The sequence below is a fragment of the Sinocyclocheilus anshuiensis genome, unplaced genomic scaffold, assembly GCF_001515605.1.
Source record: "Sinocyclocheilus anshuiensis isolate Anshui unplaced genomic scaffold, SAMN03320099.WGS_v1.1 scaffold207, whole genome shotgun sequence".
Classification (NCBI taxonomy): domain Eukaryota; kingdom Metazoa; phylum Chordata; class Actinopteri; order Cypriniformes; family Cyprinidae; genus Sinocyclocheilus; species Sinocyclocheilus anshuiensis.
In genome coordinates, this window is record NW_015551045.1 from 285,828 (window position 1) to 312,870 (window position 27,043).

The 27,043-nt window shown below is 35.7% G+C and overlaps 2 protein-coding genes across 3 annotated transcripts in view; both read left to right on the forward strand.

Moving 5' to 3' along the window:
- LOC107661646 (transcription factor AP-4-like) overlaps positions 1 to 7,000 on the forward strand; it is a 12,532-nt gene extending 5,532 nt beyond the window's left edge. For both annotated transcript variants that reach the window (XM_016451315.1, XM_016451316.1), the window contains exons 4-7: positions 370 to 543; positions 1,880 to 2,035; positions 3,079 to 3,249; positions 4,631 to 7,000. In XM_016451315.1, the coding sequence (XP_016306801.1) occupies positions 370 to 543; positions 1,880 to 2,035; positions 3,079 to 3,249; positions 4,631 to 4,780 (651 nt within the window). In that variant the 3' untranslated portion in view covers positions 4,781 to 7,000. The remainder of the gene's footprint in view (positions 1 to 369; positions 544 to 1,879; positions 2,036 to 3,078; positions 3,250 to 4,630) is intronic.
- Positions 7,001 to 10,411: 3,411 nt separating this feature from the next.
- Positions 10,412 to 27,043, forward strand: part of LOC107661647 (sarcalumenin-like) — a 31,377-nt gene continuing 14,745 nt past the window's right edge. The window contains exons 1-3 of the mRNA XM_016451317.1: positions 10,412 to 10,478; positions 21,578 to 21,673; positions 23,298 to 23,393. Of these exons, the coding sequence (XP_016306803.1) occupies positions 10,421 to 10,478; positions 21,578 to 21,673; positions 23,298 to 23,393 (250 nt within the window). The 5' untranslated portion in view covers positions 10,412 to 10,420. The remainder of the gene's footprint in view (positions 10,479 to 21,577; positions 21,674 to 23,297; positions 23,394 to 27,043) is intronic.

Here is a 27,043-nt window from a genome sequence, read left to right on the forward strand (position 1 = left end):
TGTGGCGGTCAATGTGGATATTGTGGATGAGTTCTTCTGTGTCATCATCACGTTCTATTAGTTCTACAGCTTCAGTTTCGGAACTTTCACGCTTAGTAACACATACAGCTTGTTCCCTCACCACAGTGAAACAGTGAAAAGTGACCTCTTTCAAACAGTGTCGCGTTCCGAACGTTGTTTAAATGACATACACCGGTATTGCGGTATTTTAAAAATTCATATCATAACAAAAATAAACACCGGTATTCGGTATGAACCGGTATACCGCCCAGCACTACTTTATACCCATCTTTTTTTCACTGCATATTCTGTATCTCCAGTGCTCTGTTTCTTTCCTGTCGTCTCATGTTCTCCTCTTCCTCCCATCAGAAGGAGTTCAGCGGCTCATCCCCGAAGAGGAGGCGTGCCGAGGAGAAGGATGAAGGGATTGGATCTCCAGACATTCTGGAGGAGGAGAAGGTGGAGGATCTTCGGCGCGAGATGATTGAACTCCGACAACAGCTGGATAAAGAGCGCTCCGTTCGCATGATGCTGGAAGAACAGGTATATTTGTGACCGTGTCAGTATTGGCCAATGTTAGCGGTTTAAGTTATCACCATAAGTGTGAATTTGGGGATATGACAATTTATTAATCTGTATTTATTTTATTACTCAAACTTTTTTTTTTCTCTGTTCGGTGACAAAAGTACCAAATAGTTTATGAAAAAACAATTATCAACGGTCAATGTCAGCCAATTTTAGTTGTTTTTGTTGTTGTTTAATGAATAGAGTTCTCTGTTTAATATGATTTATTATATTGGCCATCATAATAGTTAAAATTATAAAAATTAATATCAGCCATATATGAAAATTAGTGCTGTCAAACGATTAATCGCCTCCAAAATAAAAGTTTTTGTTTACATAATATATGTGTGTGTACTGTGTATATTTATTATGTGTATATATAAATACACACATGCATGTATATATTTAAGAAAAATATGTTACGTTTATATATGAAATATATTTATATATGATATCATTTATATGAATATAAATATATATACATGTAAATATTTTCTGTGTGTATATATATATATATATATACACAATTTTATATATACATTTATTATATATTAAAAATTATCTATAATTGGCCTATATGATTGTTGATAATTATTGATATTTAGTAATTTAAGAAATGTATAAAATGATATACATGTATAGAGGGAGAGAGCATTATATTTAAATAAACATTATTTATTTTAAAATATAAAAAAAAAAAATACAGATACAATTTTACACACACACTCATATATATATATATATATATATATATATTGTGTTTGTAAAGGATATGCTCAAAATTGTGGTATTGTAGTGCTTAATTGATTGTAGATTGTAAACACCGTTTTAGCTTAATTTGTACCTCATTACAGTGAGAGTTCTCATTCATAATTCATTTTTTGTTATCGTTATTTGAGAAATTTTCGTAAATCTTAACGAAAACTCATCAGGATCTGTTTGATCTGTCGCTCAGTTTTGCTCGACTAAATCTCGCCTATCTGTATTCATCATGGACTAGTGCTGAAGAGTTGTCATTTGTGAAAATCTGTTATCCAACTTTTCTTTTGCTGCATCACTTTGCTTGCTAAAATTAGCTAGCTTTAGTCTTTGCATATTTAATGCGATATCACAGAAGGTGCACAGCTCCCCAGAGAGCTTGAATCGTTTCTGAACATCGCACTTGAAGTGCAAATTAAACCCCAATCTCTGCTGCTATTCATGAAACGTGCTAGAGAAACTTCCTCAGGCAAAAAAAAAAAAGTATTAAGAGGAAACACTGCTCTCCGTTCTCTTCTGCATGTGTGCTGACCGAGGGTCTCTCTGTTTCTTTTAGATCCGCTCATTGGATGCCCACTTGTACCCAGAGAAGCTAAAGGTGATCGCTCAGCAGCTCCAGGAGCAGCACGTGCAGACGCAAACTCTGCTTCGTCTTCAGCAGCAACAAGAACAGCTGGGAAAAGAGACCACCACACCTGCTCGCAGCCCGCTGGTCAGACAGGCTCTCGGTTTCACTGATATACTAACCGTGATTGAAATACTCAGGATGGTCTACTAGAGGTTTTGCAGTGCAGTGTTGATCTGATGTGTTGATCCACTAGAGGGCATTAGAAGGGTTAAAGACAACCTCAAATGTCATAAACCATTTAACTTATTTAATGTGACCGATTTCTGAGTGACAATATTCAGATAATAATGTAGGGCAGGACTTCATTTAACCTATGAATATTTGATTTGTGTAATATCACCTTTTGATGTCTTTTTATATTGTTTTACAAGCCGTTTTAGCAGCGGAGAACATGATTATATTATTACAATTTGATGAACGATTATACACTACTATTACTCTACTATAAAAGTTTGGGGTCAGTAAGATTTTTTTGAAGGGTATTAACTTTTATTCAGCAAGGGTGTATTAGATTGGTCAAAAGTGACCGTAAAAACATTTAGAATGTTGCAAAATACTTCAATATTTCAAATAAAAGCAGTTCTTTGGAACTTTCTATTCATTCTATTCATGGTTTCCACAAAAATATTAAGCATCCCACCTTTTTTTTTTACATTTATGGTAATAATAAATGTTTCGTGAGCAGCAAATCAGCATATTAGAATGATTTCTGAAGGATCATGTGACACTGAAGACTGGAGTAATGATGCTGAAAATTCAGATTTGAAACACAGGAATAAATTACTTTTTAAAATATATTCTTATAGAAAACATAGTTGAGATAGTTGTTTTAAATTGCAATCATATTTCATAAAATAACTGTTTATTGTATTTTTAAATTAATTTAATGCAGCGTTGGAGAGCTTTTTCCAAAAACATAAAAATCTTACCAACCCCAAACTTTTGAACGGTAGTGTAACTTTTTTTCTTTTGAGTAATGTGCACTGTTGAATCATGCACAATAAGACCATATACATAAAGAAAGGAACTATATGCGTAAATAAAGTGTCAGTTCTGATTTCTTGTTGACTTTCTTCATGGAATAGTTCGTAATTTATTGTAACCCTCTGTCCTGCTGTGTTCCTCAGGTGTTTTCTCCTGCCACGCCGCCTGCGCCCACTCATCACGCCACAGTAATTGTTCCCGCCCCTGCACTGCCGCCCCCTCCCCCCCATCATGTCACTGTGGTAACCATGGGCCCCACCTCCGTGATCAACACAGCATCCACATCACGACAGAACTTGGACACCATTGTGCAGGTAAAACACATTTCTGCCCAGCTCGAGGAGAAAGTCCTGAATGAGATTTAACTGCCAGATTCCCATTGTAGTGATGGTGTGGCTTAGTGGATATATGTGACCCTGGAGCACAAAATCAGTCTTAAGTCGCTGGGGTATATTTGTAGCAATAGCCAAAAATACATTGTATGGGTCAAAATTATTGATTTTTCTTTTATGCCAAAAATCATTAGGATATTAAGTAAAGATCATGTTCCATGAAGATATTTTGTAAATTTCCTACTGTAAATATATCATAATACAATTTTTGATTAGTAATATGCATTGCTAAGAACTTCATTTGGACAACTTTAAAGGCGATTTTCTCAATATTTTGATTTTTTTGCACCCTCAGATTCCAGATTTTCAAATAGTTGTATGTCGGCCAAATATTGTCCTATCCTAACAAACCATACATCAATGGAAAGCTTATTTATTCCGCTTTCAGATGATGTATAAATCTCAATTTCAGAAAATTGACCCTTATGACTGGTTTTGTGGTCCAGGGTCACACATGTATGTGTTAAAGTCGTTTTCACACTTGAAGTTTTGGTGTGGACACTAAAGAACTGTACCTGAATCCATTAGCAAGAATGAATGTGGAGAGTAGATTACTATTTCTAAAATTACTATTGTTATTGTTTACAGTCATATTCACGTATAATCATACAAATGATTTTTAAAAATTTTTAAATCAGAAAAATCACGGATTTTCACAGAGTTGTTCCTTAGCTATATTGGTAAACAGTTGTCGCTAGTATTCATGACTAATTATCAACTATTTTTGACATATCAACTGGTTGGCTGTCTGAACAACTAATTGACTTCAGTGATACCAAAAATAAAAAAGCACAGAGTGCTGTAGTAATGATGTATTTTTGTAGGACTACCTGAAAATTAGCATCACCCTGGTTCCCTCGACAAAAACCTTTTTCCATTGGCTTTTGGAGAATGGCAAAAAATAATAGCTTTAAAAAATCACATCCAAGTGGGTATTACAGATGTATTTTATGTCATAGAATAAAACATGAAAATATCTTGAGCTCATGTTAACCACAGACCTTATCCCAGGCATTTAACCAAAAACCCATTCAAAAAAAACATTGACTTCAGTACGATGGATCCGGAAGTGTTAAAATGCTCATTTCCGGGTCTTGGCATGCAACAATATGTCGTCCCTGCAGCACGATTACACCCTATGCAGCTCCACACCTCAACTTGTCTTTTGTTGGGAGATTTGTAGACCATCCTGACCCATTTTAGTTCAGAACAAGCAACTGTAAAACCAGTTGTTTTGGAAAATAAAGCATAGAATTTGGATCTTAAACAAGTCACCTGACATTTTCTTCCGGTTTTCCTGCAGGCCATTCAGCACATCGAAGGCACGCAGGACAGGATGGTCGTGCCCGAGGAGGAAAAGCGGCGGGCGGTCATCGTCACCCCGGGCCGTGTCCTCACAGACACCGGCGACTCCGACACTGCCTCTGACAACGAAGGATCTGAGGACTGTTAACTGCCCCGGTCACCCCCACCCCCATATCGGCCCACCACATGTAACGGGGGGCACGGAGAGGGGGCGAGGGGGTCTGTGGGGAAGGGCCTCCCACAGAAATATTCTTTCTTTCTCTCTCCTCTCTTTTTGTTGCTGTCTTCTTCACACTCGCATACGGGACTCACAGACTCAATGACTTGAAGGTTTCTTGGGGGGGGGGGGCAAAATAAAAGAAAAAAAAGCAAATGTGCCGCAAACAGAACGAGCACGCTTATGTATACTCACACAATACACTATACCCCCATAGCACTCTGGTAACTTGTTGATACATTCACATGATACAGCTCTTACTCATACTCCGTTGAATTGACTTCTGTTTCACCAACGTACGCTCCCAGGTAAGCGATTTTGTGAGGGAATCACAAAATCTATATCAGAATCTGCCACAGGTCTTCCAGGCCTCTGCTTTATCACTTCCTGCTCTACATCCCGCCCATAAGAGGGCAGCGGAGTGTTCTGATCAGAGGAATCCCATTCCCACGTCTCATCTCGTAAAATTAACCTTTTGCCCCACCCTCTGGTTGCATCATATTCCTCTTTCCGTTCTGGGAGGCTTGAAGCATCACTGTGAGCCAATGAGACTTCAGAAACCTGTTCCACACCATGGCTTCCGAAACTTTAGAGGAAATGTTACCTTTCTTTTGTTGTTTTTTTTTGACGCAGACTCGCCCCTAGTTTTCCATTTACCGGCAGGCACCTTTTGATTGTCGAGTTCTCAATGGAGGGACAAAGACCGCCACTGCTTAGAGGGGCTTCGTGTCGCACACTTTGTAAATAACACAAAGTTATTCCGCAAAGAAGGGGGACTTTGTGCACTTAATGTCGCTCACCTTTACTGGGCTGGGTTCCCAGTATGCATGTTGGTGCAAGGGTGAAGTACTCCCTCCGTCTCGTCAAACGCCCCTGGTCCTGTCCTCACTGATGATTTCGAAATTCTGGCTGAATTTTTGTCGTTTGTATGACAAATGGAATAAGCTAACCGCCAGGTACTCGTACCTGCAAGGAAATTAGTGTGTCACTTTTAGCACACTTGCTAATGTAAACTTAAAGCTTGCTTTTTTTTTTTTTTTTGGGGGGAGAAAGTGTGGAAATAGCACTACCAGGGTTGTCGTGGCCCGTTTTCAGCCTATGCAGCTCTTTTGGTTCTCGCCCCCCCTTTGAGAGCAACTTTGTGGGCCCTTTGGTCTTCTCCCGGAAGTATTGTCCTGTCCGTTTGTCGTGTCCGACGCTCTGTAAGGATGTTTGCAGTGACACTGCAGAGTGACTAGCCCGTAATCATGCGCTCTAGCTCTATGCACTCGCTGGTTCACTCGGCTCGCTTGAATGTTTTAATTTCCCTGTATCTCTCGGCGCTCGACAAGGACGTTCGTACACGCCACGCCAGATAATCACGTGCAAGGTGGTGCTACTCCTGCGAGAGCTCTCCGGATAAGTCAAGGATGTCCAGTCTGGTTCCTGGAGGGCTACGGTCCTGCAGAGTTTGGCTCCAACCCCAATTAAACACCTGAATAAAGGATTACTACAGGTATGGAATGGAACAAGTTAGAGCTAAACTCTGCAAGATGTTGGTCTTCGGGACCAGGCTTGGACACTCCTGGGATAAGCCATGCGATAGTGTGAGCTCTTCATGCCCCTGGTGGGATTGAGAGACTTGAGTGTATCCTGTGTGGAGCAATGGAAGTGGCTTGCCTTAACACAGTTTCGGTGTGCACGGTGAGGCACAGAGGCCTGCCTTAAACTAGCCCTGAAGGTGGCGCTAGAGAGCAAGGCCGGAGAGCATTGTTAAGACATGGCGCCCCATGTTCATCTCTTCTCGCAGTTCACGTTTACAAACATTCCAGAACAGTCTACTGTTGTGTTTTGCGTTGGGTTGTCGAAACTAAAGTCGGCAAGATTTGGCCATAGACGAAGATGAGAGGAGTCTGTTTTTTTTTTTTGACTGAAAATTCGAAAGTGTGCATGTCCCCCTTCCCTTACGAAATATTACAGGAAATATTTTTGCTGCTGGATTTATCAAGTACTGTCAGCATGCTGGACCTTGTCATTCGTATTGCGGAGAAGACTGCAGGGAATCAGGGCTTCCAGAAGAACGGGCTGGTCTAATATTGGCAGATTTTCTTTTTTTGTTCATTTGTACTCGCGCGTTTTTATTTGGATAATGGGTCATAGAGACTAGCGTCCTGCTCGTGCTGTCTTTTCATGTTAAGTCTAATAACGGTTTTGTCTTCTCTTTCGCTCTCCCACGTTTGAACATTTCCTTACCGAAGCCACAGGGTGTCTATTTTTTGTGTATTTTCTACTCACAGAAATCACTGTAAGAAATCTCGAGGACATATCAGCGATTGGGTGTGTCGAGGGAAACGGGGACGATTTTATGAACCTGAAGCACTTACTGTAGTATAACGAGGAGTGACTCTTGTTTTCAAAGAGCTGTTGTCCTCAAACCGAAGCTCTTCTCGCTGTGATTTTTGAACCACACGGCTGTGTTTAACCCTCAACGTTTGTCCTGGCACACCACACGTCCTCTGGCCGTCTCCACAGTCTCCAGACTTGTCCTGTCTCTCATCCTTGCCCTCTTTTATTGTCTGTCATCTCTTTTATGATTTTTTTTTCTATTTTTGTTGTTTTTCTTTATGTGGGACAGTCAGTCCATTTGGTTAAGCTATTGTATTTTTTTTTAAATGGGGAAAAGAGGCTTGTGCCTTTTGTAAAAACAGAATAATAAAGTTTGTACTTTGTTTTTTACAATTTCTCAGTGTATTGTGTAAATATTTCTTCAGTATGAATTGTACAGTATGCATTGACTGCATTACACTCACGTTAGCCATTAACATTATAAAAAGCTTTGTAAAGCTCTGCTAGGTTACATATCGAGTAACAAACAGTGTTCGAACTATACCGTGGACTTTAGGGGAGCCCACTTGTTTTTTTTTATAACGGGGGGGAGGTTTGTGCGCTTGCGCGTGCCTCAAAAGGGGGCTTACAATGACTTACAAAGATGCATAACGGCTACAAGTGTATGCACTACTTGCTTTATGCAAGCACTATATAGGATAAATCACTATACAGGATGTACCCTATTATACTTTATCGACACGAATTGATAGGTGAAACAACAAACAGCCACCCACAAATAGTCTATAAACAAAGCATCAGGCGTTCACATGAACAACGGTTAAAGTTACTCGTCGTCAGGCTACAGAAGAATACCATATAATTCCTCCATTCAATTAGGCCTAAGACATCGAGAGTCACGCAGACCTATAATAACCCAGCCACAACACATAATTGCGAATAACATGCCTTACCTTAACACAGAATCGAGCTCCCCCTAGCTCCCCCGTAGTTCACACCCTGGTAACAAATCCATTCAACTTTAGCATTCAAAGGAATATTTTTAAATATGAGAGCAACGTGTTACTGTGGCATTTGAATTGCATTTTGGTACTTCATAATTAGGAAGACAAGCTCAGATTTCTTTTGGGTTACTGCTGGAGTGTGTTGCACGTGAGCAAAACCCTGAGTACTGAGCTGTTTTTCATCAGGAAAGTGAGTGTCTAGGAGAAGTAAATGGTTTAATAATACAAAAGAGAACCTGAATTTTCAAACAATGTTTTAATAACTTCAAAAATTAGCATGTATATCGTCACCTGGCACCAAATTAGAAGCTCATGAAAAGTTGTAAGTTCAGGTGGTTAACCAGTCACCAAGATTTGGATGTTCGTTGAAATGTACTTTTTTTTTTTATTCTTGTCAAACACAGTCCTAACCTACCCATAAATGTAGATTTTTTTTTTACTATTTTGTTCATTAGTTTTTTTTTTACTCTCACTGATATAATTTTTGTTGAGTTTTTTTCTTTCCAGTTTATTTAGCTTTAGTATTTTGGTTCAAAATTATGCCATTAGTTTATACCACCTTATATATAGTTTATATATTATATCGTTAGTTTTTTACTCTCACTGATATAATTTTTGTTGATGTTGAGGTGTTTTTTTTTTTTTATTTTTAGTTTATTTAGCTTTAGTATTTGGTTCAAAAGTAGTATAATTTCAAAATGGATTAACGGTGTTATTTTATTTGGTTTATTTATTTATTTTTGCGGCCTAGTGTTATTGCAGTCTTGGAATATTCATGTTTCAGTGGTAGGTGGGTTATAAAGAATTCAAGTTTTATGATCTCCCATGTATCTAAAGCTAAAATTAATTTGTCATTTTATTTTAGATCATTTTGGAGTCCTAAAATGTAGTTTAGTTTTAGTTTTTTTTTTTACTTGATTGTTTGAAATATAATGAGGCAACAAAATTCTTTCATTGACCTATCATTTTGGTTTTCATCAATGATGATAAAATTGATTTGACTAAAAAGAATGTTGTACCTAAATCAGGGAAAGCAGAGGTAACCATAGCAACATTTACCATTTCAGTACTTTTGTTAGCAAAATACAAAGCGAACATAGACGCAAGCACTTCACCAGTGCACATACTTGCGTTTGGTACAACACGCAAAGTTATTTAGAAACTTGTTTCCGCCATAGGATTAAAACAAAAGTAACTGCTACTTAAGTCACAATTCTGACTTTTTTCCTCGCAATTCTGAATTTATATCTCACAGTTCTGAGTTTATATCTGATAATTCTGTGTCGGGAACATCTTGCATTGCTTAAAACTACTAACCGAATGCAAGTACACCCACTGGCCAAGCACTCACTAGGCTGCTGCTTTCGCGCACTTGGGTTAAGTAGTTAGTAGTTAAGGGTTCATAGGATGTAGGAGTCATGCAGTTCATTAGTTGTAAATGATTATTATTGTTATTAAATTGCTTAATTTATAATGGATTTGCATAATTATTCTAAATCCCAGACCACCAGAAAACCCTAAACGACAGAAACAACCTCCTGCTGTTTGTTTCACGTTTATCTTTTACAGATGAATTGTGCATGTACATTTTACAGTGCGTTCACAGATTAACGAAGGGAGTTCATTTGCCTGTGAAGTGCTGGAGTCGACGTCTGCTGTGTAATGATAAGGCGTTAATCTCCACTCTCTGAGGAAATGATGATGCTGACTTTTACACCTTATTCCCGACTGTCAACTCCTGTAATCCTACCCAACACGACTGCTGGTGATTAACAGCACTGACTCAAGCCTGTGATCAGGTTAGTTAAGTTCACTCAATAGGACAAAAGTTTATAATGACCAACATGCTATCTGAAACCATCAAGTAAATTCTTCATTAATTGCTTTTTTGATCAAATTCACTAAGTGACTTAAAAAAGTGGAATGCCATGTCACAAATAGTGTTGTCATGTCATACCTCTTGTACAACATTCCTTCTCAGTTGCCAAAATCAACACCAGCTGAAGTACCAAAGCGCTCCTGTGCTCGAGATGGCCGCACACCCTTGATATGACGTCACTGCCGTGATGGCTCTGCTAAAAGAGACAGTCAGTTGCTCGGGTGCGCCCTTTTCTGACAGCTACAGCACCAGCCCCCTCCATGTAGTCCCGTCTGTAAGACCACCCTCTTGCCGGCACCCTCTGACCTTCTCAGCCCAGTATATATAGCCAGAGAGGCTACCAGAGGTCTCCTGGCAGCCAACATGAAGGTCTTAGTCTCGCTCTGCGTCTTTGTGCCCCTGCTGGCACTGGCCACAGCAGGTAAGAGCATGTTACTGTTTGCATAAGTTCAATAATACAGACCTGAGATGAGGTTTACTTTGTGAAGTTGTCTGTAAAACAGAGTCCCATTCCCCTTCTAGTGGTTTGAAATGTTTTTGCTCGGTGCACAATGGGAAAACTCTTGGATTCATTGGCGTGCAGAATCAGTGGTCGAAACTGATAATCGAAGTTTGTTCATGTTGTGCATTATGTTTGTCATATTGACATGGTTGGTTGGACCTATAGGCCTTTTGGATGAGTTAGGCATGGCAGCATTAATGAAAATGGTGCCTTGAAACTGTGACGGTCACCAGCAGGAGATGGGCCATGTCACCATCTGCTGAGCTATTTAAACCCGCAGTGTTCAATAATAACTCGGGACAAGGATGAGTTATCTTTGGACTTGGCATGTGCAGTTAAACAAAAAGTTGTCTGAATGCTAAACGAATCCTTTATAATGAAAATTGTATGATATATATTGCAGTTTAAGCTTGTGGAAGGTCTGGAAGTTCTGTGTCTCAGTGGGACAAACGACAGGAGGGTTATTTTCGTTCGGTAGACGTTTTAGCCCATGCATTGTGCGTCAGCTGTCGTGAGGCATGGCACCAGCTTATGGAAAGAGCTAGAGCCTTGGGATGACTCTTAACCACTCGCTTCATTCCTGTTTCCAACTCTTCTTGAATCCCGAGGCGTCCCATATCCCAATTTCGGAGGTTTGACTGGGGGTTCAGCTGGTATTTATATGACATTTGAGGTACTTGTATTCACAAATTTGGTTTTATTGGTTTGCTAATATGAGACAACTAAATCCAACCATTCCATTTAATCAAAGAAGGTCTTGCCTTTTAAACCCATGCTCTTAAAAATAAAGGTTCTTAATTGGCATCAATGATTCCATGAAGAACCTTTAACATCCATGGAATCTTTATAGTGGAAAAAAAGGTTCTTCAGATCATTTTAGTTTTCTTAAGTTCTTTTAAGACCTTTTCACCAAAGGGTTCTTTGGGGAACCCAAAATGGCATTGCAGTGAAAGCTCCATTTTGGAACCTTTATTTTTAAGAGTGTCAGCTATAAAAGTCCAGCTTTGGATGTGAGTTCCGAGGGCTCTGGCAGCCACCGTTACCCTTGTTCCGTCCTTGGGCACCTCTTGGGCCCGGCGTGGGCCTTCGTGGGCCCAGGCTGCCGTCAGGTGTCTAAGATTGGAAGTTGTACTGTAACGGGACACCATCTACTATAGATTCCCCCATCGTCCTCTTCCTCTCTTCCCTCCCCTCCTGTCCGCACTTGTCTTTGGATCCAGCGTGCAGCTGCTGTCACCCTGACACAATCACAATTTATTTATTCCCAGCCACTGGCCATATAAGGACAGGCATTATCTCAGCAGGAGAAGCCGCGGCCATCTATGCCAGTCTTCCAGCATTGGTGTGTGTACAGCTAGAGAATTTAAATGCTAGTTGCCTCAAAAATGTGGCTGATTAGATTAATTATGGTGCCATTGTTGAATGATAGTTGAAGTTAGTGCATGTGCTTCTAAGCCTTTGTTCATTTGTTATTGGTGAAAATGAGTTTTCAATCTGATTAAAATAACAGTTAACAGTTGAGACAAAACAGAAGAGTTTTGCATGAGACTTGGCCATCTTCACACTTACGAATAAAGGTTCTTTATTGGTATCTATGCTTTCACGAAGAACCTCTAACATCCATGGAACCTTTCCATTCCAACGGGTTCTTAAGAGTGGGAAAAGGGGAACTCTTTCCATCTAAATAAGTGGAAAAAGAAAGCATAGTTTGTCATTACCCATGGTGTGATACTGTGAAAATCCACTAACAAGCATCATGACTTTGGTGTAGGTTCTTACTGAGAATTTGGGCCATGGCTTTATTTGAAAACATAATCTGTGTCCAGTTGCTAAAGGTTTTACAACCTTATGACCTCGGATCTGTTCTCCTTTCTCACCTCCCTCATGTTAATTCACATCAAAATGTCTTCTAGGTGACGAGTTTCCTTACCTTGCATATTAGGTTGCTACTTAAAGACATTTTGCAAGCATGCTGTTTGATTGCTGAAATAACTGATTTAAAAGTTCAAACCTGATTGGAACATCACCGGCTTCATGCAAATCCTGTAAAAATGAAGGTTCCAAATGGGGGTTTTCCCAGTGATGCCATAGAAGAGCCATGTTGGGTTCCTAAAAGATCCTTTCAGTGAGCAGTTCTTAAAACCATTTTTTTCTTATTGCAAAGAACATTTTAAAAATCAAAAGAACCTTTTCCCCCTTTTTTCCACATTTTGTGAAAATGAAAAGATTCCATAGATGTTAAAGGTTCTTGATGGAACCATCAATGCCAATAAATAACCTTTATTGTTAAGAGTGAACCATGAGTAAGGTAAGAAGTCATCCTTATTGACTACACATTTGATATGGGCACTCGGTGTGAGTAAGGGCTCTCCCCACCTTTCAGCAATGTATTACAGTAGGCATGTGGTGCCCCCTGCTCTTTAGGGACTTCCCTCTGCTAGGAATTGTGGGACAGGCAGCCAAATGCTTATTCCATAAAAAGGTCAGTGCAACGTAGCTTTACAGAAACGAGTCATGCTTCCAATCCCTTTTACCCCCTCAGTTCCATGTAATGTTCTTACTGCGTCCTAACTCTGACACCCATGATTCCTTTGTGGAATTACCACCCGGATATGATCCTGGTTCTCGGATTCAAAAATGTGTCACACAAGGCACTGTCATTTTGTGTCAAGCTATTAAAAGCTTTGAAGCAACAAGCTAAAAACAGCACACAGGAACTTCTGGAATCCTTTTCTACTACAAAATATTACTGTAAAAAGTCAAAGAGTTTTGATCATGCTAGTATTTATTTAGATTTATTGCTTGTGTTGATTTTAATGTATGTAGACATTGTTAGCTATTGAGGAGATATCTTCATTAATTGCTCATTTTGGAAGTTTAGAATCACCTCTGATTGACAGAAAAAGGCCAGTTAGACTCCGCCCCCTGGAGGCGTGAGCCATTGTAGCGCTATTTCTGTCATCAAGTGAGACCAGAACCTTGGCACCTGTTGCTATTCATGTCTCTCAGTGATTTGCCCTATAGATAGATTAGACAGAGAGATAGGATTAACATTTGCATGATGTTTTAATTATATATAATTATTATAACTAATAATTATTGTATACTAATATATATATATATATATATATATATTTGTTTACATTTGGAGGAAAATACATACAACTACAGTATATTCAAATAAAAATCATTTGTTTTATTCAATCATTTTATGCAAGATTCAATTTATATATGTAATTTTATACTATATTAAAATTGTAAGTGTACTGATATATATCAAAGGACCATGGTATTGCTATTTATTAGTATGGTACTTTTTTGTAAGGGCTGTAACAGCATTTAAAGTTTGATTTTGTGAAGTTTAGCTGCAGTGTAATGTAGAACATTTAATCCCACAGCAGAATTGTTCACCTGGAAATCCCTTGGCCTGCTGTAAAGGTTGTGTACGCTCTCCCTAGCTGCTGGTAAATCCTGCGGGTTCAGACGGGCTCGAGGATCACCTCCCTAATCATGCTCACGTTAATTCAATTTACCTCCTGCATCCGCAACATGATCCGGGGCTTTTGCACTAATACACAGAGGAAAACACACCTATGGGCCGCTGGAAGTATACTACTTGCATGAGAAGAAAATTAGAAAGTTAGAAAATGAATGCATTTTGTATTTATTGCCTGTTGTTAGAAGTCTAAACAATCACCTGCAGCTTTTCAAAGGCCTCCATCTGTGTTTATGCAATCAAAAACATTAGAGAGCCTATAAAGACCGTTATTTAAACACCTATAAGGTCAGCGGATGATATTAAACCATGTTTCCTCACAAAAGTGCACGTGTGTGTGTATTTGACCAATAAGCCGCGGTCTACAGCAGTCCTGTGGCATTCCGGCGGGATGAGCCATAGCAACAGCTATGTTTTTTCCAAAGCCTCTGTTGCTAGGCGACAGGCTCATTGGATGTCCATAGACACCGCGGCAGATGCTGGCAGTTTGCTTATTTGTCCTTTCAGTGCGTACAGGGTTAAATTAAAGCTGACCCCCATGGGCTAACATTGTGCTCGCTTGAAGCGGATATATTTGTGATTGTGTTGGCGCTATATTAGGCGCTGGAGCTACTGTCATTGCATACTGTGCAATGTCTCATCATGTAGCTCCTTGACACCCTTTGCGGAGATATTTCATAGATTTGAGACTTTGTGGATCTAAACTTGGCCCGCACGAGAATAGATTACACAGCCACTAATGTCCTCCTTAGTACTAAGTACAATTTCCTTTTGTGACAAGTCAGCTGGTCTGCAAGGTGAGGGGAGTTAGACATTTCTACAGTGTATTTGATTTATTTAATAAATAAATAGTAATTGTGAGTTTAAAGTAAACTTGCAGTAACAACAGATAACTAATAACTGTTATATATTAATGGGAATGTAAAATATACAGTCACCAAAATGACACTTCTTTTTTTACTGTAAAATTTTGGCATCCACATATGCCAACTTTTTACCATAAATAAATAAATTGTTTGTTTATTTATTTATTAATTATATAATGTTAATTATATAATTATATATTAATTATATAATGTTCATATTATAAATATTATTATAAATATATATTAATATGTGTTTGTTAAAGTTTTGTTTATTTATTTATTCATTCATTTAAATTAGGTATTAAACATGTTTCCCATACTTAGCTTAATGCATACCATTTTCTTTAACATTTTATTATACTGTTTTCTTTTAATATTTGATTGTTTGTTTGATTTATGTTTATAAATGTGAAATGTTTTCCCATATATTAACATATTTTAACCATGGTATTTTACATTCTTTTTTCTGTTAGAATTGCTAACTTTATTGACTTTAATCAGGTGTAAACAGGTTTCAATTAGTAATTCATACTATATTTATTTGATGCTTATTTAACAGATATTTTTCCATATATTTACAGATTTTTACCAATATATATTTTTAAACATTTATTTATTTATTTTAAAGTATAAACAGGTTTCCATACGTAATCATGCCATTTTTAAAACATTTTATTTACAAAGTTTACTTTTAACATTTGTTTATTTGGTGTTTATTTAAAATATTTTTTTTGGCATATATTAATAGATTTTTATAATGACTTTATTTATTCATTCATTCATTTGTTTACGTATGTTTTCATTTTGCAGACACTTTTATATTAAGCGACATACGAATCAAGCATAAAGAGGTTTCCTTTCCATTTTTTTTTACATTTATAATACTGTTTACTTGTAACTTGATTCATTTATGTGTTTATTTGTTTGTTTATTTTTTACATTGTATAAGGTGTCTATACCTGTCTGTTTTATACTAGGCCTTTTCTATATCATCACATTAGCAGTTAAAAACCCCACATAGTTCACAGTTCACCCATTTAAACTGCACACCTCACCGCTAACCTTTCGCCGTTTCAGCGCCATGCTGAGTTAAACATTACAGGGCTGTATTTTTAGCAGCTTGACTTGGCCAGTGTCGGCTGAGCACTTGTATGCTTTAACTAGCACGTTGTGTCATCACAACAGGCCTGCAGTCTCTGCGCTGAAAGCCCATCTGCTCTCAATAATAGCGTTGCGTTCAGCGGAGCGAGTCCTCAGCAGGCTGGAGAAATGTGTCAAGTGCTGAGCTGTAGAATCTGACCGCGGCGAGCCACTGTGAAGTCTACAAAAGAAATCACAAAAGGGCAGCTGTGGAAAATGTGAAGTAAAGTTGTCTTCTTAGCCACCCCTGTTGGAAAATTCAGCTACCAGCTTTGAATAGTTGCTTTTACATGCATTTTACATTCTAGCTAGTCCAAGCTGGTTTATGTTAGCTAACTTAGCCCCCCAAAAAAAAATGTAATAGAAATGACTTTTATTCAGCAAAGATGCATTAAATTGATCAAAAGTGACGAACGTTACAGTAGATTTCTATTTAAATAAAAAAATAAATGCTGTTCTGTTGGACTTTCTGTTCATCAAATGAATCCTGAATAAAAATGTATCACAGTCTGCTCAGAAAAATTAAGCAGCACAGCATTTTCAACATTGATAATAATCAGAAATGTTTCTCGAGCATCAAATCAGCATATTAGAATGATTTCTGAAGGATCATGTGACACTGAAGACTGGAGTAATGATGCTGAAAATCCAGCTTTGATCACAGGAATAAATTACATTTTACACTATATTCAAATACAAAACAGTTATTTTGAATTGTAGAAATATTTCACAATTTCACAATTTGTTACTGTATTTTTGAACAAATAAATGCATGCAGCCTTGGTGAACATGAGACTTCTTTCAAAAACATTAACAAGCTTTTAACTTTTAACCATTATTTAGTTGTTTATTTGCGGTTTATGTTTAAAATATTTTTGCCATGCATTAACAGATTTTTACCATGTTTTTTTAAACCATTTATTTATTTATTTAAGGCTTAAACTGGTTTCCATAATTCATACCATTTCCTTTAACATTTTAATTTAACATTTAATTTCTTTTAGCATTTATTTGTTTGTTTGTTTTGTTTATTTATTTTTTATTTATTTAAAATATTTTTGCCATAGATGCGAAAATAATTAGCGTTGACACCTCTAAATATAAATACATTTTCTTTCGAATCTGTCTGTCTGGTTATTTTCATTGTTTTATAGATATATAGATAGATTGATTTAAAACGTTTAAACAAGAATTTGTCAACCAATTAAAAGTTTTCTCTTGACAATCTTTGCATTTCTAGTTAAAAATATGTCTGGATTTCTTTCAATTTCAGTTCATTTTACTTCTCCCTTGCATCATAAGTCCAATTGCAATTAAGTTCAGTTCAGTTCAAATTCACTTATTCACAGTCAACAATGTGAACTCGTGGCTGGTTTGATCAGCCTGAACTCTATAGATGTAAACAGATGCGGGGCTCTTCAGAGACCTGGCTGGCCCACATTTACAAATGGGTTTTACGTTTACGCTGATGCAGGTTGATTAAGCATATATTTCTTGAGCCGTCAGTTATTTCCGTCGGCAGCCAACGAGGAAGGCTAACACATGCATAGCAAGTTTCAGATACGTAAATAAATGCCAATGGACACCTGAGAACAAAATAAATACGCCGTTTAGCTGTATGGACCACTAGGAAGGGATGACAGATGAGCCAAACTTCACTTCTAGAGCTTTCCAGGCAAACTACATAGAAGCAAGTACACTGAGCGCTGAATAAAGTTAACAGGTTCACTGTTCGGTGTATTGGGTTGAATTTAACAATTGTAATTTAATTAAAGCAATCTTGTTATTCTTAAATTATGTTTCTTTTTTTTAATGTTTTCGTCACTTAAGTCACTTATGCTAACCAAGGCTGTATTTATTTGATTAAAAACACAGTAAAACAAGTAATATTGTGAAATATTTTTACAATATAGAATACCTGCGTTCTATTGTACTAGATTGTGAAATGTAATTTATTCCTGTGATCAAAGCTGAATTTTCAGCATCATTACTTCATTCTTCAGTGTCACATGATCCTTCAGAAATCATTCTAATATGCTGATTTGCTGCTCAAGAAACACTTATTATGATCAGTGTTGAAAACAGTTGTGCTGCGTCATATTTCTGAAAAATTTGATAGATTTTTTTTATTTATTTGATGGATAGGAAGTTAAGCATTTATTAAAAATATACATTTTTTGTAACATTATAAATATCTTTACTGTCTCTTTTGACTGAATTTAAAGCATGTCTTCTTATGAAAGTAAACATTAATGCCAGCACATCAACTTATACTCCAACTTCAAAAGATATGATATATGATAAAATATGGTATTTCAGAAGATACCATAGTACATGATGTGTGGCAGTACTTTAGGCACTACTAACTTTCTGAGAAAAATCTTCATGTGTTCTGCTGGTAAACATGCATAAAACAGTACAAAATTTAGGCGATACAGTGTGTTGTTGGGCAACTGCCCACTGCTGGATATATTTAGGTATCTGGTATCTCTCTTATCAGCATAATCCAATCATTTGGTAGCAATGTGTCCATCATTAAAGCTCCAGCTTATGAAACCAGGGAGTCCCCACACCAACAGCCCTGTGTTATGAAACCAAGGCTACATTACACTTGACCATTGGTTGGTTTTATTTTTAGATTTGATACTCTAAAATAAGACGAGATCAAAGTCAAAAACATCAAATAAATGCTGTTCTTTTGAACTTTCTATTCATCAAAGAATCCTGAAACAACGTATCACGATTTCCACAAAAATATGAAGCAGCACAACTGTTTTCAACATTGATAATAAAAATATGAAATATATCATGAGCACCAGATCATGGGTTGATTTCATTTTTTATATAAATAAGACTGATCCAAAAGAGATGTTGTGCTGCTAATATATGAGGAAGCTGTAATGAATGGCAGCGCTGCTAAATATAAATGTGGAGGCACGGTGTTTTCCCATTAGGCTCCATTTATGTCTTCAGTCTTGATAACAGCAGCCTGGCAGGAACGCCCCAGTGGCATTGTGGGTAATATCTATGAACAGAGGGGGGAAGACTGTGGCATGAATATCAATAGTCTGACATTAATAGTACAATGCCCTGATGAGAAGTGTGCTAGACAAATGCTCTTGCTCATCTTAATTATTAGCACTCTGGTGTCATTCGGTTATTTTAGACTGACAATTTGTTTTTGTTGAATTTTTAAAAAATTGCTACTTCATCGGAATGGTACGGAACTCGATGACTTTTATGGCAGTCACTAGACCACAGATCACAAAAAAAAAAAAGTTGTGGACTTGATTCGAAAAAGATAAATGGTTGTTAAAAAAAATAGTCACACTTGTGTTGTTCACGGTCAAAAATGACCGCCGTTGGAAATGAATGGGAAATACACAAAAATACAGAGAATTTTTTGTGTGTACAATCTACAAATCATTCACGACAGAAAAAGAGTGCACAGGGGTGACACTCTAAAATATCAAGAGTACAAAACAGACACACACTCTCACACACACACACACACACACACACACACCACACTATCATACACACATATGAACTGGTGTCTGTAACACTGGCAAAACTGAGCCAGAAGACTCAAATAAGAGGTTGAAATCAGATTGATTACCCTCTGATAAAGCATTCCTGTTCATTTTTGTTACAATTTTGTTGAATTTGATGTTATGTGTAACAAAATGTCTTTCTCTGTGTTCAGGTTTGACTGTAGTAAAATTAATGCAAAGACATTTCAAACCAACATTTCAAACAAAAAAAATCTAAACCTTTACAAAAAGTTGTCTTTGAGAATGTCTAAATATAAATCCAAGTCCACAACTTAATAAAAATAAGTATTTATGTCTAAAAACCACTAGAGAATTTATAAGCCTTTTTATGTAGAGCTCTATAGGAATCTAGTGGCTAAACCATGGAATTGCAGATGTTTTTCTTTTTTAACTCCCACCAGATGGAACTAACCTGCCTTCAAAAATTGGATTTTATAGGCATTGTCTCTATTTTAACATGAAATACTGCCATGATTGATAAGTAATATAAAAATATTCTACTTTTTTTTTTTTTTGATTATTTTCAATGGGAAAAAAATGATCATAATTATTGCATAAATATGAATTAGTATCATGAAATTCTCTCAAAATACAAAATAAAACAGAAAAAAATGTATTGAACAAAAATATATTACATTGATTTTTACTGAAAATAAAAAAAGTTAAATTTCAGGTGTTCGGTCACTTTTAACCATGACCAACACAAGTGTGACCCACAAATGAACAATACCAGAGGGTTAAACTTGTGATATGGACATGAATGATAACTCAAATTAGGAATTATAACACTGTGCTTAACCCCGGGTTCTTGTAATTCTAAACCCGGGTAACTCCAGGTAAAGGAAGGTTTCACACTTGTAACTTAGATGCGGTATTAGTACCGTTTCTTACCCGTGATTCTGAAACCACCTCTTGCGTTTTTAATCCGCATCGTGATTTGAAACGAAGCCGTGTTAGAATATTACGACTAGTTGCTTAGCAACAGATTCCCAATCCCGTGCCTCATGTTCACGTGTTTTGGAGTGAATTATGAGCAGTGTGAAACGTGAAGCAGAATTACCCAGGATTCCGTTTACCCAGGGTTATTTATTTCAAGTGTGAACAACCCTAATATGTTATTTATTGAGAGTAGGTGTGCTTTTTGAAGTCACCAGACTTTTATGATTTCTTTGTCTACTGGATAATAAATTGGGTGAAAAAAACCCCAAAATGTACAAAAGACACTCGGAACACCTTAGCAACTGCATAACATTATTTCTAAAAGTTTTTAAAGGAAAATGTGTAAATAAATTTGGATCTGAATCTGTAAATGAAAGTGAATGATTATGCTGTTAGGCCTGTTCACAGCGAGAACGATAACTATAACATCCACATCAGCACTGCAGTTTTGTCGTCTGCCATCTTAAATGTTTGCGCTCTTTAAACCTGGATTCTGATTGGCTGTCAAAGTTTTTATCATTCATCAGCTGGGGGAAAAAAAAAACGTTCTGAAAGTGATTCCAACAATAGTCGTTATTGTTATAGTTGTCAAGTGGACTCTGCTATTCTTTTACATTTAGAAAGATTTTCTTAAAACGATATCTTTATCGTTATAGTCCTTGGTGTGAAGAGGCCTTTAAAATTGGTTCATTTGTTATTATATTCTAAGACAAATGACTACAATCTGGGCCAGCCATGCACATTTGGTCATATTAACCTTTTACAAGGTGTTTTAAAGTCTGTAAAACTCTTTGTAAACCCCTGTTTATCCATCCAGAAATACAGCTGTCGGCACACAAATAACAGATAGCTTGTCGATGGGGCTTGGCAAAGACTAAAAGGATGGTTTTATCACAGGATACTAATCACAGAGACCTCAGGAAGACCCGCTGCAGTGAATTATGGCCCGTTGTGGCTCGCTGGGCAAGATTTCCTCAGGCTTCGAAGGAAGTTTTAACTTGTGTCCTTTTGGTTTCTCCGCAGAGGAGGAAGCCGTTCTGGAATCCATCCTGAGAGACAGATCTCACATCGAGGAAACTCTGAGGCTCGCGGCAGATGAGAAAGCTGGAGATTATGCTGGTGAGGACGTGAAGCCCGTGTCTTTGACAGATACACACATAAACACATCATTTCATTTCAGTTTACAGGCTTCTCACACTATGCTCGGGTTAAGCAACATTTCACACTAGCCTGCTGATATGAAACAGCATAACCATAACCACCAGTTCAAACCAAAAGTTTTCAAACTTTTCAATGCCTAGGAACCAGAAATAGGATGATCTGCTCACAAAATACCATATTCAAATATCATATTTATATCATATTAGGTGTGATATAAAGAAAACCTGTTGTTTCCTAAAATAAGTTAAGTGGCTTCTGTGTGGACATTTACGCTAAAACCAAAGCAAATTATTAATATTTTTAATATTATTTATACCCATTAGAGTAATGTTAGATATGTAAACCTGCAAAGAAACATTTTCCATTCAAATGTATTAACAAAAAATATCTTATGATTTCCGCAAGTATAAAAAAATGTAATGTTATCAAATTCTGTAAATGAGCTACAAATTAACCATTTTATTTTAATAATAAATAAAATATATTAATATAAAAATAATATTGATCATTTTTTACATTTTCTGCAGCTCCCTTTCAAACCTCTTTCTGCACCTTTGTTGTTGTTTACTAAAACTATTAAAAATAATTTTCGTTGACTTGAGTTATAAATATTAGATGAAAAATCTAAAATTATAACATGGTTATCGTGGCAACTAAAAGAAGTTTTAAAAAAAAGTTTAAGTATGAAAATCACTGAAATTAAAACAGAAAAAAAAAATATATATAAACTAATAAAAATGACAAAATCATATAACAAAATAGCTAAATCTTCAATTAAAATGAAAAATGAAAATATTACAGATAAAAACTAATCAAAAAATATTAATAAACATGATAGTAGAATATAAATACGCTGTAAAAAATGATATAATCAGTAAGTCATGGCAAGTTATGTAAATTGTCAACATTAATTCATCTAAAAAAAAAGTTGAGCAATTTCAACTTTTTTTTTTTTTGAATTATATCAAATTCAACTTTATTTTTTAATGTAATTTAAGTTGAAATGACTTGTACAATTATACTTAAAAATGCTACGTTTTTGTTTGATTGTTAAGATTTTTTTCATAACATAACACTGCACAGTTTAAAAACTCCTGATATCAGTCTCACTAAAACTGCAATACTGAAGCTGTTTGTGGAGGCAAAATCTTTTAAAGTAACTATCAGACATTATAATTTGTTTTTACAATCACGGCAGCATTTATCTGGCACAAAACCTTCAGCTAAACTAGTTTTTGTGCAGCTTGTTGGCTGCGAAGCATGAAATCATGTTGAGTCATTGCTGTTTGTGAGTTGAACTCGCCATAAAAGAGGGCAACAATGGATTGTTTAGTCCATATGTCACATCAGCTACCAGGAGAAAGTTGTTGTCTGACTCACCGGATCCATTCCAAACTCGACTACTACCTCAGAAAGGCACGTCGATGTTTTTAGCTTTGTTTACATTACCGTCTCCTCTCATTTCCTTCCCAAACGCTTTATCCACATGCAGTCTTTCCTCTCTGCGCTCGGCCCCTGTGTCATGTGCTGGATGTCATACTCAGCTTTCGCTCTTTGTTTGTTCTCTGTTTTCAACTTTCAGCTGCTCTGCAGAGGCTGAGGAAGATCTACCACAACTCCATCAGGCCCATGGAACAGGCCTACAAGTACAATGAGTTGAGACAGCATGAGATCTCAGGTACCGTCAGCCTGCTGTCCACCACGGTCTCGTGCGTGTTTGTCTGCACTCAAAAGCATATGTAGGCCTCAATTTAAGATGTGTTTGAACTGCATATAAAATGTTAACGTAAGCTAATAAACTTAATGTAATGCATATTTGTCAGTATTGCAACAGATAAGATTTGTTTAATCATAATTTATAGTTGACTATTCGGATCTATTGATTTCATTTAAATAATCATATTTTCAAAATGCATGAGTTATTATTACTTATCTAAAACTAAAAACCATAAAACAAAAAAAACATTTTCAATACTTTTATATAAAATTTTTATTTTTTATTTTTTATTTGAGCATGTTGTCAAGGAAATATTTCTTATTTTCATGTAGCTGATGTACTATAATAACTAAAACTGAAGTAAAAATGAATAAAAACTAAATGAACATGAAAACTAATAACAATTACTAATCACATAGCAAACCTTATCTAATATGGAGGGCCAAATTACTCAAAAATTAAATAATTAAATAAATGTTGAAATATATAAATAAATCGTTAAATACATAATGAAATAATTAAATACATAAATAAATTCGGAAATGCATAAATAAATATATAACTATTTAATTATTTATGTATTTATTCAATTATGTATTTATTTATTAATTTCTTTATTTATTTATGCATTCATTCATTTCTTCATTTATTTATTTATTCATTCATTCATATATATAGTTGTGTATATACAATAATAAGAAAAATGACAAAACACACAACAAATTACTGAAGCTTTAACTAAATTTAAAAAAAAAATTATTAAAACAGAAATAAAAATGAAAACGTTATGAACATTAAAAAAATAAAAAACTAGTAAAAATGACAAAAACACAATAAATTACTAACATTTTAATGAAAATATTAATGAAGCAGAAATAAATTCGGAAATGCATAAATAAATATATAACTATTTAATTATTTATGTATTTATTCAATTATGTATTTATTTATTAATTTCTTTATTTATTTATGCATTCATTCATTTCTTCATTTATTTATTTATTCATTCATTCATTTTTTCATTTATTTATTTTATTTATAATTTGGCCCTCCATAATCTAAACGTTACCTAAAATTAAAATTAAAATGGAATATATATATATATATATATAAACGTTATGAACATTAAAAAAATAAAAAACTAGTAAAAATGACAAAAACACAATAAATTACTAACATTTTAATGAAAATATTAATGAAAATATTAATAAAAACTATAATAATATCTCAGTGATACTAAAATAATTACTTGGGAAGCAGCATAAATCTGTTCACTGTGAAATCAGTTAAATGTATTTAGTTAAAATATGGCTATAGCTGTGGAACAAGCAGTATTCAATTAGTTAAAAGTATGAGATTGAAATAAATAAAAATGAACAAACTTTATAGACATAAAAAAAAATCAAAAACTAATAAACGTTACAACACACAATGAAAAACTTAACTAAAAATCTAAAAATAAAAACAAATTCAAAATATTAATAAAAGCTATAATAGTATTTCAGTGTTCAAATCAATTATTGAAAATGTCTGAGATTGAAACAAAATTGATCTATTGATGATAAATATATAAACCTGGTTTTAACAGTATTGCAGAAATCTTAGCGGTTTCATTTATGACTGACAAATATGCATCACATTAAGTGTATTAAGTTTAAGGAAATTTGATATGCAGTTCAAATACATACATTTTAAATTTAGGCCAAAAAATGTTCTTTTGAGTAGCATTATATGAATGTTGATCCATTATATCATTCTCCATCATCCAAACCAACCCACAGCATTCAAGCTGCCTTCATCATATTCATAAGGAAGAACCCAGGGCTGCTGTGTCAAATTTCAATGTCTTTAATTAAATACTAATGCAATCATTTATAAACAGTTTTGAATAACCTGTCCTAACCTCACACCATTGGTGTTCTCAACCCAGTAATTGTCGCTCGCAGCTATATTTAAACATTGTTTTCTGTGTGACGTGTGCATCAGCAAATGTGGTTCTTTCATATGAGTATTCCATTTCCCTCACAAAGTTCCAGATGCATTAGAGCTGGTAAATAAAATCCCTCTAGACAATGAACTGCAGGATTAATTGAAGCTAAAGGGTTTTCCCCCGCTGGACGAGAGGCGTTGGCGTATCTGAGTATCGTGGCTTCTTTGAGCCGACACATGTGCGGTTCGTCATTCCACAGCTGTAGCACTGGTGCTCGAGGGAGGCCAGAAACCAGAGGAAGAGAGAGAGAGAGAGAGAGAGTTCTAATAGAAGACACACGGGGAACGAAGCCTCCATCTGAAAGCAATCAGGAGTTTCTCAACAGCCCTCGCTTTATATAAGACCTCGATGTGCTCGAGTCCTCACAAGTCTGTACGAATGTCTCATGAATATCCTTTGTGCAGCTTTTCTCTGTTTTTAATTATTTATACAGTAATACCTTATGAAAGAGGAGGTTCTGCAGGCTTAAACTGCTTTTGGATGGATTGAACATTTGACGTTTTGACATTGAGCAATACTTATCACAAACAATATCTGAAATAAGTGGTAAAATTGATAAACATTTACACTTATGACTAAAACTTATATCACTTTCACTAAATAAATTAGGTCATGTTTTAATTTTGGATTTTGTTTAATATTACTATTAGTTGTTAAACTTTATTAATTTATTTATTTATTTATACGGGACACATTCTTGTTGGCATTCATATTAAATCCCAATAGTTTTCTGTGACATTTTCATAATCTGCATGTTTAATACAATGAATTGTGAATTTTGCAGAATTTAAATATTTAAACATTTACACAATACAGATACATTATTCTGATTATATTATATTATGCTTATGGATGAATTTAACTTTGGACTTCTTGACTTCCAACAATAATTTACAACGTCAAACTTTCAGAAAATATCCCAAATAATAAATGCCAAAATTGAGATTTTATGGCTGTATATAATTTTCACCAAATAAATTGGGCCATTTTTAGACCTTTCATTTTGGATTTTTCTTAATATATATTACTATTAGTTGTATTATTTATTTATTGATTGATTTACAGTACACAACAATTTTTTGTTGGTCATACACTCTAAAAAATGCTGGGTTAAATACAACCCAGTGCTAGGTAAAATAGGGACAAACCCAGCAATTGGGCTGTTTTGACCCAGCGGTTGGGTTAAATGTTTAACCCAACCTTCTGGGTAGTAACCCAACCGCTGGGTCAAAACAACCCAATTGCTGGGTTTGTCCCTATTTTACCCAGCACTGGGTTGTATTTAACCCAGCATTTTTTAGAGTGTAACATTAAAACAAGCCCAATAGTTTTTTTTGTGATATGTTCATAACCTGCATATGTATGGATATTTAATCAAATGAATTATGCATAATTTGCACAATTAAACTTTTAAATAGACAAAGACACAATACACTCTAAAAAATGCTGGGTTAAAAAGGGACAAACCCAGCTATTGAGTTGTTTTGACCCAGCGGTTGCATTCAAAACAACCCAACCGCTGGGTCAAAACAACCCAATAACTGGGTCAAAACAACCCAATAGCTGGGTTTGTCCCTTTTTAACCCAGCGCTGGGTTATATTTAACCCAGCATTTTTTAGA